The following is a 12,624-nucleotide window of genomic DNA, read 5'->3' on the forward strand; positions in this document are numbered from 1 at the left end:
GTCATTAAATGATCAAAGCAGTTTTAACAAACTACTTGTACTAACTGATTGCTAACTCTAAACCAACTTTATTTCTTACAGAGGGGAAAATATGAACTTCCCAAGTGGCTGTCTCCTAGTAGTACACTACTTCTCCACCAAATGTTGCAGGTAAATAATTGGTTCTAGTTAGACAAGTTTTTACTTTAGCTAATGGATAGTATTATAGTATTGATGTTGACCCAAAATGTATAAATGCACTGTTTTAGTTCTTCAAAGTCTTTCAAGCGAAAGTAGCTTGTCCCACTAAAAAAGATGTATTCACATAACATTGCACAATATAGTCAAAATCCTGGTTAACGTTAAGGTTGTCATCTAGGATCCATTAAGCTCTCTCTTTTTTTTTTTAGGGGATGGTAACATTGCCATGTAACAATGGCTTGCCATTAACTTATATCAAGCTAGATTTATCAAATATAATTTAGCTGGGCCACATCTAACCAAGGTGCTAAATGCCAAACACTTTCAGCTACTGTCAAAATAGAGGCTTCCTTAACTGAGCTTCATGGCCAAACTGAGATTTTTAGGCAAAGGATGAATTTTGCCATCCTCCTTTACCTTGCAGGGTTGTTTGACCACTGCAGTCTTTCCTGCCCAGAGCATTCCAGCCCTAAACTTCTGTGAATCTTTGAACAGTAACTGCAGTTACCACTTTGCAAAATATTGATTGATTTCTGATTGCCCACTAGGTGGACCCAAAGAAGCGAATAACAGTTAAACATCTACTGAATCACCCTTGGCTGATGCAGGGTTACTCCTATACAGTTCCATGGCAGAGTAAATACCCAGTAAGTAAACTACCTAGAAAAGGACTAGACCAGGGTTGGCCAACCTGCAGCATGGGTGCCACAACTAATGGCACAGACGTGCCTCTAGCATGAGCACATCTGGGAGGGCACAGTCAGTACAGTGGCAGATAGGGCAGGGAGCAAAAAGCTGAGCAGGAAATTGGGTAGAAGAAAGATTAGAGTGCCCTTTGGAGAGCATGGGGCTAATTTGTAGCATGCCTGCCAAAAATGTTGCTCCCCACTGGACTAGATTTTCTGCAAGTGTGCCTTTATTGAATCAGTTGCATGTATAGGAGGGGGATGTCATTTTGTGCACCCCTGCAGGAGCCAGGATCAAATTTTTCCCCTTAAATGTGTTGTTTGGCTTGTTTTTAATGTGTGGTCTTCATGTTTTAATTCTTCTGAAGTCTTGGACAATGGCCAGAGCAAGGGGTTGGGGAAACTGGCTGGGCTATGCTGGTACTTCTAGTGGTACTGAAAAACTTCTTGGGTCCCTGAATGATGAGCTTTACTGACATGCTCAGAGTTATCGCAATTACTGGAGTTGATGTCAGGAAGGAATTTTCCCCCAGGTCAGATTGGTAGAAAATATTAGGGGTTTTAGCCTTCCTCTGTAGCACAGGCCATGGTCTGCTTCTCAGCATCATGTAAGCATACCAGTATTTTACTTTAAATTTCCTGCTGTTGTAGTGGCTATGCCATTGTTGGTGCTTTGCTCGCTTCCTATTGCATTGTGAATTTCTTACTGAACTGTTGTGCTGTGTATGAGGGCTTAGTAAGGATGATCTTGCTGACCCTTTTGGACAAATGTTTATTACATGGTTACCTGTGACCACAGAGGACTGGACTAAAGGCCATGGGAGGTTTGTAGCTTCCTGTGGCAGTAAAGCTTTAAGTTTGAATTAAATTTCAAATAAGTCTTTCTAAAAAAAAAAAAAAAAAAAATCCAAATATGATAGCTACAAAATTTGATGCTATGTTTATTAATTTGAAAAATAACTATGGTCTCATTTTCAAAATATCAAAAGTTGGATTTTTTTCACGTAGATGGACAGTTAAATTCAATGCTGGCAATGTTGTCAACCAGCTACAGTGTTACTTTTATTGAAAATTGGGTACATGTGCCCTTCAGAACATTTCTGACATGCCTTGTATTAGGATTTAGAATAGTTACCTAATGATACAATAGAATCCCAACTTCTTGTAAGCTGTTATTTAGGATAAAACCTTACTGAAGACTTCTTATTTAAGGAGCGTTCTAGAAAACCTCTCTTCACCAAAACTAGAAAAAAATTGGGCCTGAACAAAAGTGAAGATCCAGCAAAAATTGGGAACAGGTGTTAGGAAAATATTTAGTTATGTACTCCCAGTGCCTCTCTTTGGCCATTGGGTGTCATTGTTTCTCTACATAAAGGCTTTTGTTTTGCTTTGTTTTACTGTACATGACATCAGTTCAAACTTGCATTAGATTGTGTATGTAAATGTTAAGCTGTCTCACTCAATTACTGATCTAGAAATTTTTAAAGACTTCTTATATATCTCAAACTTGTTCTTTACAGCTTGGACATCTTGATGAAGACTGCATAACAGAACTTTCAGTGTTTCATAAACGCAGCAGACGAAGTATGGCTGAGTTGATTTCGGAGGTAAGTGACTTGCAGTTGCAGCTTGAGCTTTTTTAAGTTAAATAGGCATTAGCTGATCCCAGTGCTCCTGTGTATGAAGCGTAACACTCTAGGAATAAACAGTTCCTTTAGAATCTAAATACAAATTGCAAACTAGCTATATTCTTAAAAATCAAATTTTGATACTTTTTTCCTTTTGCGTTGTGTTCCTTGAGTCTTCTAAACAGTGAAATCAGTAATCACAATACCAGTGTTGTACTCAAAGTTTCTTGGGTCAAAAGATGCTCTAAGTGTGTAGTGGCTCTTGCATATTTGTAACTGTTGTAATAATACTATGTTTACACTCCAATAATGTAGGGAAGTTGATAAGTTCTCAACAGGAGAACTCAAATGCAATGTTGAATAGACAGCGGAGAAGCAGCTTCCTGGTGCTTCCAAATAAGTGGAAAAACAAACTATTCTATCATTCACTAGTAAAAGTAGCTTATAATGAATCATATTCATGACTGACATGTTTTTAGAAAACAATCTAGATCAGGGTTGCTTAACTTCCAGCTTGCAGGCAAATGCAGCCCACCAAGACACTGGGTCAGGAAACTTGGCAGTGGGAGAGTGGTGGCCATTAATATGGCCATATTCCCCCTGCCAAATTCCCAAACCTTAAGCCCATTGGTAGGACCTGCTTAAATCAGTTTTTTGCAACTTTTGTGGAAACCATGAAAAATGGTGATCTCTGCAATTGGCTGCCTCTTTGTTCCTCTGCCAATCAGTGCCATGGGGCACAACTGCATGAAGGGCAGTCAGAAGTCAAAATGGTGGCCTCTCCCTCTTCTCGCCTTCCCCAGGGGCCTCTCTACCAATCAGCACTGAGGTGGGGGCCTCTCAAAAAATACTTGTGAAATTGGCTCTGTACACAGCAAGTGGGCTGCAAAAATTGCTTTGTCTCGCTACAAATTAGGTCCCTACCCATTGATGCTGAGCCAGGCCATGCCCCCTTCCCTCACCCTATGGGACCAGGCCACACCACTTTTCCCTGCAGGGTTGCATTGGGGCTGGCCTGCAGCCCTGCCCCCTGTTCCCCTCTATACAGCCAGATGGCGCCCACTAGGCTTTCCTAGGTGCTGGGTCATGAACACCAGCCTGTGGACAGACTGCTGCCTATCCATCCTGCCATGCAAAAAGGTTGAACACCAGTGATCTAGATGAATTTCACTAACTTAATGGTTTGGGCTTTCAATCTAAGAATACTGTGACTTCTTTGATCTAAGAGTGGCTAAAACAGCAGTTCTCAAACAGGGATCTGAGAGCAGGTTTCATGGGGTCTGTGCTTCCCCCACCTCCCCCTGGGATAGACCACAGTCTGACGGGACCATTGACCAAGCCATGGCAGCGGGTTAGTGCCAGAGCCCGGTGTAGGAGTGGGTGGTGGTGGAAGGAGGTGAGAGCAGTGTGCCCCCTTCCACCCCCTCCCCCCAGTCTCTTACTCCTTGTGCTGCTGGCATGGGGTTCTTGGCAGTAGCAACAGGTCTGGCCACTCTGCTCTACTCTCTTGGGCCAGGTCCTGCCCACTGGCCTATGTAGCATGCCTCATCTGAATTTGTAGTATGACATATCAAGGGAACAAGAGTTGCTGGCTAATGCTGCGACTTTGCTTTATAGCTACTTATGAAATGACTATAGATAATTTTCTTGTTGGCAGTTTTTAACATCTGACTGTAGCTAAAGTTAATGGCTTATTTAACCCAGGTTATAATATTGTTCTTACCCAGTACTTGGAGGATTTCAAATCTCATAAAACTAATTGAAGGCTAAACACCGCATTGTGGTGAGCCCACATTGTGAGAGGCTGGAAGCACCATACCTGTTTCTATGATGAGGAGGGAGTGGAGAGACAGAGGGGAGGGGCTGCAGAACAGCAAAAAGTAAAAGCAGATTGATGTTTCCTATTCAAAATGGAACTCCAATTGAAGTCTATGGAACTTTAGTTGAAGCTTATTGAAATGCATGGATTACAGTAGCTCCTCTAGACTCCTTAGTGTCTGATCACACTAGAATACTTCCTTTTTCACATGGTGGGTAATAAAAATGAAATTTAAGCCAAGTATTTTAACATTACTCTTAAATAGTATTCTGAAATTTCTCTTGGTTTTTAGTGGAAATACGATCAAATGTCAGCAACTTATCTTTTGCTTCACTCTAAGAAAACTCATGGTAAGCCTGTTCGTCTCAGATTTCAGTTTCCAGCAGTAGAAAGCACTTGTATCACACCATCCAGCGAATTAAAGGTAAGCTTTTGACTTCTCCTGTACAGTGTTAATGGAATGTGGTGTTTTCACTCTCATCAGCTAAGGTGCCATGCAAACGGAACATGTGTAAAACCTAACTGTTTTGGCCTAAGATGGTCTACATGGGTATAAAATAAATAAAATATCTCTTAATGATAGAGGACTGAAACAACCAAAGGCAATCAATAAAACCACAACTTAAAACCATAATTTAGAGTAGCAATTTAATTGCCCAAGCTTTCCTTTTTTCATGGCTAAAGCCTGGTAGAGAGAAGAAAAAAAAATCCTCTCCTCAGTGCAGGTGAGCTATTTTACTTCTACTTGGGGGAGCAGACTGATTCATCTGGTTTCTCCAAAGAAAAGGGTTGGTTTCCCCAGTGAGTAGATCACACTTGATAGAAGTAACTGAAGTATTAAACATCCTCTTCACAAAGGGCCTCCCTGCATATTTATGCACAGCAACAGATGGAAGATGTTTTAGTCAGCTGGTATTCTGAAACTTCTCTTGTGGTGTAGCTTGTAAGTTGGTGGGCAAAAAAATTGTCCAGGCTTGTCCAGAATCTATGGATATGCCTGGAACTCTGCTACATGATATGGGCTTATGACCCTCTTACCAAAAACTCCTCCAGTTATTTAATTCTTAGCTAAACAGTCTTCTGAGGCAAAGGAGAATGTGAGCTTCTCTGTCTCAAGATCTTGGTACAAGAAACCATTTTTGAAGTTTTACGGTCTCTAACCTGGCCTACTTCCTAACGAGATGATAATGCAGCTATCCTCTGAAAGTCTTAATTTCTTGACATGTCATTCAGGTTTTATGTTGACATATTTCCTGAAGACTCCACTGTCTAATGGAGAAAAGGGAGCTATCTGTGCTGGTTTCTCTTGCTCAGTAAGCAGCCTTGAATAATGTTGACCTGAGATTTTGCAGCTCTGCAAGCCTTGAAAAGACAAGTTGTTCCTTGTCAAATGCCAGTGTTGGACTATTCAACTGTCAGATTTTACCTTGCCTGTCTGAGATCTAGGGTATAGCTAAGAGCAGGGATAGGGCCCAGTGTAAGGGCTTCTGCATCTTGTCAGTCTTGCCTAGGGTTTCCTTTGAAAACTACTGTTGGTTAATTTAGTAGCTAGGGTGCATCAAAAATGGGGGATCCAGAAATACTTGCTTCAACCTGACATTTGAAATTCTTGTTGTTTGACCTTTACCTCCATGTCAGATCTCTAGTTTGTGTTCAGTTTTCTGTTGACAAACACTAGGAAGCTCCAAAAGCTGTAGAATGCAATGGTCCACTTACTCATAGAGCTGTATTACACCAGTACCCAAGCACTGAACTCTGGTGCGCCTATATTTTTGATCAAATACCATAATCTGGATGATGTGCATGTTTGGGTCCCGAGAAAGTATATACTATCTTTACTATATACTATTGGAGCAGCCTATTTCAACTGTTTCAAAATGCCCCCTGGATTTAATTAAAATGTCTAGCCAGATATGGATGTTTAAGACTTCGGCTTTATTTGTCCCTCTGGTTTTTAGTCTGATGCATTTGATCTCAAGACCTATATAAATAGTGGTGGTAGGCTGTTTTCAGATGGTCCGTTCTCTTTCTATCCCCATAAAGGCATGTTAACTTGCATTGCTTACCTGTTACTCCTACTAGAAATAATACTTCAGGCTCCAAGCTGTTAGCTTTTTTTGATGTCCAGCTTATACTTGTGGAAGGGGTCTTCCTGGATAGATCTTCCCCTCTAAAAGAGAACCCTTGCCTTTTTGCTCTTTTCTGATACCTCTGGACGTGGTTTTTATGGTGCCAAATTTCCACTAGGTTACTTCATTGGTATGAATTCACATACATCAGTGATTAAGTTGGTCACTTTCCCCAAAACTACTCTAAACCAAAAACTGCTAAGTAAAAGGGATATTACCAGTTCAGGATAATATGGTGTTCATGGCTGAACAATAAACTTCAGGGCTATAGACCTTAAATGCTGAGTGCTTCAAGTGAGAGGAACAGTGGGGGGAGAAAAAACCTTCCTCATACCAGGTCACTCCCTTTCAGCATCCACTCTGTTTTACCCTACATAAGAATTGCTGCTTACTGGGTTAGACCATAGGTCAGTCCATCTCATCTAGTATCCTGCATCAGTGACAATGTGAAGTCTAATCTCTAGGTTGTTGGACTACATGTAAAGATATTGCAGTGTTTCTTGATTAAAATATAACTTGATCCTATACTGCTTGTGAGGGCTGACCTCAAATTCAGTTCTGGGCACCTTTTACTAAAGTTGCTTTCAGCCATGAACTAGGAATTAAGAGCTACAAATATTAGTGAAGATCAAGAATTGCAAACCAAATGAGTATAATTTATAGATAATTACAGCTGCCCTAAGTAAGAACAGCTATAGAAGTAGTCTGTATGACAAATTTTGAGGAAGAGCTTAATTTAGTATTTGGCAGCAAAATGGATAGAATAAATGGTGTTTTCAGCTTGTAGAATGATTTGCTACATTATGAAGGCTTATTTTGGCATAGTTCAAAATCGGACTTGGCAGAACACTATAATTTAAAAATCAATCCTGCATCGATAGGTGGAACTGATTATGCCAAATATTTTGACTTTAAACAAGCTACTGTATTTTCTTGAATCCAAGATAAGGATTTTTTTTGCCATTCAACATTCAGGGGTCAGGGGGGTAACTTTTTTTTCTTGGATTCAAGTAGGCTGGAGGTGGGGCAGGTAGCTGCTTCAGTTCAGGCTGTTTGGGGAGGGAGGTGAGGGGGTACAGCCATACCCTATTCAATTGTGTGGCACATACCAAGAGAGCTCACTATGTATGTGCTCCACAGCTGAAGTGGGGTGTGACTGCATGACTGCACTTCCCCCTACCAGTCTCCTCACAGATTTGCCCCTGGCTATGATATATAGAAAAGGAAAATTTGATCACGAATTTAAAATTCCTGACTTCAGACCAATGGCCCAGTTGTAGTGTTACCATAGCTTTATACTTGTCCTGTGAAAGGGTTCCTAATAGAGGTCACTGATGCATCAGTCCCATATCAAATCAGCACCAATCTGTGCACAGGGTAGTGCTGGGCTCTTCTTGGCACGGGGGCTTGGTAACTTGCTCAGGGTGGGCGGCAGCAGCATTGGGAGAGGGGGGTTGGAAGGGATGCGGCAAATTTTGGGGTGCCTGCAGCTCCCTCTTGTAGTCCCTCTCCCAGCAGTGCCACTGCCTGCCCTGAGCACAGCCCAGACCAGCCCTCTGCCGGGAAAAGTTTGGTGTTGGCCCAGCCCGCAGCAGCAGCCTACCTTTGCCCAATGCGTGGATCCAGATGCATACGCACTCCATGCCTTCCCAGGGTGCATACAGTGGTGGGAGCCACTCCCCAGACAAGCCGATCATGGCTCCATCCTGTGCTCTGCCCCGGGTGTGCAGCCCCTGCCCCAGCACCTCTCCCTCCCTCACCACTGGGACCTCGATCTGCCCCTTCCCCCACACCAGACTTAACAACAGGACATTGCTCTTCACACTGCCTGGCTGCATATCAGAATCAGATTGGTACTGGCCATTATGGCTTGTTAAGACGTTCCTCAGTATTGACCCAAAAAATCTCTATTGCTGCACCCCTAGTTCCTAATCTTTCAGTACTGAAACTGAGCAGAATTTCATGCAACTGAAACAGCAAAGCTGGAGGTAGTATGGCTGGAAGAGTGGAGAAAACACATCCAATTTCTTTTTGTAAGTTGTGGGCCATAGCATAACTATACCAAAGACAATCTGTAAGAGATCTCTGCATGCTGTGGCATGAAAGCAAATTCATCCAAAATCCTCTAGTAGTTGGAAGGATTCTGCATATGTAACTGGGAGAAAATCATATTTTTTTAACAAAGTTTAAAAAAAAAAAAAAAAAAATCCATGCCAAAGGGAAGGCTTTTGTTAACTGCTAATTGAAGCTGTTAGATCTTGAAATATGGAAGAAGGCTAGGTAAGGTCATGATATCTTGTATTGCCTTCATAAGAAGTTATGGAAAACTAATAAATTAGTCACCCTGCTTTATATTTTGCATAGGTCCTCTTTATGGGACTCGTTTTGGGCTGCTGGTCTGCTGCCTTCTCAGCTAAGTAGCTCATAGCTGCTGATGGCTAGAAAATGATATTTAGAAGTTTCATTTTGAGAAATGGCTTGGAGGTAAAGCAGAGATGCATTACAAAAATGGTCCGGGGGAACAGCAAAGGTTAATTGATTTGTAAAAGCCTGTTTGACATGACTTTCCTTCAAGGCCCACTGTCTGACACAGGCAAGCAGATGCACATTCTGGGAAACTGAGAACATGTACCACACTTTTCTATAACATGAGATAAGATAGCATTAGGTTACAGTGCCCAACTGCAGGGTCCTTAAGATTTCTGGTTTTGGTAGATGGACCAAATTAAGAGAAACCCTAAAGCCCAAATTAGGATGTGCATGTGATGGGTTTGTGTAACAAAAGAATGTGCTGACAGGACAGAACATGGACAGTATGATGACCACAAGAAGACCAATCAATGATGCCCAGATATGAAGTCTGCAGAAGGGGGGAAAAGATGCAAAAACAGGGATTATAGAGCAGCAAAGGAGCCCTGAGAAGGGAACCCAAGGCCACCATGAACAGAGGGCATACCACCAGCCTGTCTTGCTCACCCCACTGAGGGAACAGCAGTGGGCCTTGGCCTCTGATCTCCAGGTTGCTAACATCTGACATTCAAGAGAACCTCTGAGTGAAGCTCATGTACTAGCCAGATGTCCCTTAACTCTGTAAACCCTGGGACTGGTAGATATGGAATTGTTTGCATTTATTCTTGTCTGCTATCATGATTATATCAATAAAAATATCAAATGGATAGGTTGTGGTCGGTCTGAGGGTTTGGGTCTTCCTAGAACAAAGTATCTGGGTCATTAATTCTAGTGCCAACAATAGCTTCAGTGAAAAATTGGAGATGGATGCTATTGCTTGTTCATAGAAGCCTAGAGAAATAGGGTTGGAAAGGACCTCATAAGGTCATCTAGTCCAACCCCCTGCTCAAATTGGGATCATTCCAGCCAGGGCTTTGTTGAGCTGGGCCTTAAACCTTCAAGGATGGAGATTCCACCCACCTTTCTAGGTAACCCATTCCAGTACTTCACCACCCTCCTAGTGAGTTTGCTGGAACTTGAGACTATTGGCCATGTCATATATGAGCACAGCAGACCTGTATGCAGAGCCATACACCATACATTCAGGTGTTCCCCATGTTGCAAGGCAGCAGTGTAGGGAGGTTTTTTGACCCTGGGAGATCCCAGGGTCAAAAGCAGGGACAGCATGCACCACCCAAAACTGGAGCTTTGTTGATAGCAGCCCTGTTCCAGCTGCTGGCCAGGCTCCAAGCAGTGGGATTGCTGTGACTGCAGCTCCCTGAGGCCCCCAAAACCCCAGGTAAGGCTGCCGGGGCCATCCTCCCCTAACCCACCCAGGGTAACTTGCCACATGCCCTCTGGTGTATGGCACAGGCATTCCCCAGAGACGAGCAGCAGGAGCTGCTGTTGCTTGTCCCCGGAGAAACAAATGTTCACTCTTGTGGCCAGTGTTGGCTGTTGCTTGATATACAAAGCTGCTTATTAATGTTGCTTTTGGCATAACTTTCAGTATGTTCTTTCTTTAGCATTTTTATTTTCATGGAAGCATGTAATCCATAGAGGGCTGGAAGGTACCTTTAGGAAGTCCTCTAATCCAGTTGCCTCATGGCAGAATCATCCCTATCCAAACATCTCATACAAGTGCTCGTCTAACTATTTCTAAAACTATGTAAACAGGGATACAACTGTCTGTCCTGCCACTGGACACTTGAGAGAAGGAAGAGGGCCATGCACCCTGCTAGAGGAAGGCAAAAACCCTTAGTCAAGGAAAATTTTCCTTTTTGGTCCTAAAAGTTGTGATCGGTCTGAATGTGAGTGTAGGGGCAAGACTTTCTAACCAGTAACCTCTGGATTTTAGACCCAGCAGGAGCACAAATGTGGAGCCCAAAACTGCCCACGGTGCTCTAAATGAGCTCTACCAGCACCAAGGGAAGGGGCACTATTGCCTCCTGTATCATGCTTCTGTTGAAGCTGCCAAAAAAGCTAATGTGGTTTTTGGGCTGCAGTGTCATGCTGTGGACTCGCTGAGTTTGATCCAATCTGCCAAGACCCTGAGATCCTTCCCTGTAGTGCTGTCATCCAGCCAGTTGTCACCCATTTTGTTGTTGGGAGAAGGGGGAGGCATTGATTCTTCCTAAAGTATATCACTTTTGCATTTGTCTGCATTGAACTTCATCCTTTTTGTTCTAGCCCAGCTTTTCAGTCAATCAATATCCTTCTGTATCATGTTCCTGTCCTCCAGTATGTTTGCAGTCCTTCCCAGTTTCATGCTTTCTGCACATTTCTTCAGGAAGGTCTCTATTCCAGCTTCCAAATCATTAATAAACAAGTTGAACAGACCCCTGTGGGACTCCACTCAGCTGCCTGCCATTCTGACATGGATCCATTTGTAATTATTCTTTACTTGCAGATATTGAGCCAATTATCTGTCCACCTTTTGTAGTAGTTTTGTCTAGCCAACATTTCTCCAATTCATTTGAGAAGGTTGTGTGGGACTTTTGAAAGACTTACAGAAGTCTAAGTACTATATCCACTGCATTCCTTTCATCCACCCAAGTAATTACTTTGACAAAGGAGATCAATTTTGGCACAACTTGTTCTTAGCAAACCTATTTTGGCTGCTTAACATGAGCCTTCCCTCCTTCAGATGCTTGCAAGTGGACTTTCTTATGATATGCTCCAGTAACTGCTTGAGTATTGAGTTCAGGTGACTAGTCCAGAGTCTAGTCTTCCTTTTTGTGTCCCTTTTTTAAGGAGTCAGTCCTCAATCTTCCAGTCCTCTGATACTTTGCCTGTCTCCATTACTTGGTAAATGTTATTGCTGAGGGTCTGGTGATCATCTCCGTTAGTTCCACTGTCAATTTGTAATCTAAAAAATGTTAGGGATTATGTGATCTGTATGAGGACTTCAAGTAGCTATTGCCTATAAGTAAAACTTTGAAAAATGATGCTGGAACTGTTAAAATAATGAAGTTTACTTCTAATGAAAACTTTTTCCCTTTTTCAGTGTCAAGTTGGAAACTTAGCTGTGTCTTTCTTTTAAACAGTCTAAAGAAAACCTGACTTGCAGAGATGGGCCAGACTGTAGCAAAGCACCTTATGCACTTGGATCCATAGAGTTTTCAGATCTGTTTTTTGAAGACTCTTCATCTGAAGACTTTGCTCTAAATACACCAAAAGCAAAGCAGGTATTTGAAGAATTAGTGTTTTGTTAGGTGAGATGTCTTGAGCCTAGAAGCTCTTATCTCAAAGTATCTTTTCATTGCATACAACATTTATATTAAAGATCAGTGTAATTGGTGCTGCAGAAGATGCAGTCTCTGGTCAAAGGAACCTATAGTCTTTTTTTGAAGGTCCAATGGCCAAACCAAGTTCTGTTTTGTTTTTGTTTTTTCAATGAGAAATGGAGGACTTGATACTCAAGTTTGGAGAGGTAGTAGAAGGAGGAATCTGGAAGAATGGAATGAGAGAGGCATTCTGAATGGAGTAGGAGGCATAATAATAATCTCCAACAGGGGTATTCAACCTCTGGCCACAGAGCCACCTCATCTGGCCTGCAGGGCTGCCCACAAGTCAGGACATTTTTGGTGGAGGGGGAGCAGTGGCCATTTGATATGGCCATCTCTCCCAAGCCGCACATGCACCCTCTTCCTATACCTAATTAGTCCATGCCCCTTTTTTCATCCCCCCCGCCTCCCCACTTCTGGATTGGGGCCAGACCATAGCCCCTTCTC

General features: G+C 42.5%; 1 protein-coding gene across 1 annotated transcript in view; it reads left to right on the forward strand.

Moving 5' to 3' along the window:
* MELK (maternal embryonic leucine zipper kinase) overlaps positions 1-12,624 on the forward strand; it is a 43,331-nt gene that overhangs the window by 19,411 nt on the left and 11,296 nt on the right. The window contains exons 9-13 of the mRNA XM_006021450.1: positions 82-150; positions 729-827; positions 2,387-2,473; positions 4,606-4,737; positions 11,938-12,078. Of these exons, the coding sequence (XP_006021512.1) occupies positions 82-150; positions 729-827; positions 2,387-2,473; positions 4,606-4,737; positions 11,938-12,078 (528 nt within the window). The remainder of the gene's footprint in view (positions 1-81; positions 151-728; positions 828-2,386; positions 2,474-4,605; positions 4,738-11,937; positions 12,079-12,624) is intronic.

Source organism: Alligator sinensis, unplaced genomic scaffold (genome assembly GCF_000455745.1).
Source record: "Alligator sinensis unplaced genomic scaffold, ASM45574v1 scaffold434_1, whole genome shotgun sequence".
In the NCBI taxonomy this organism is placed as follows: domain Eukaryota; kingdom Metazoa; phylum Chordata; order Crocodylia; family Alligatoridae; genus Alligator; species Alligator sinensis.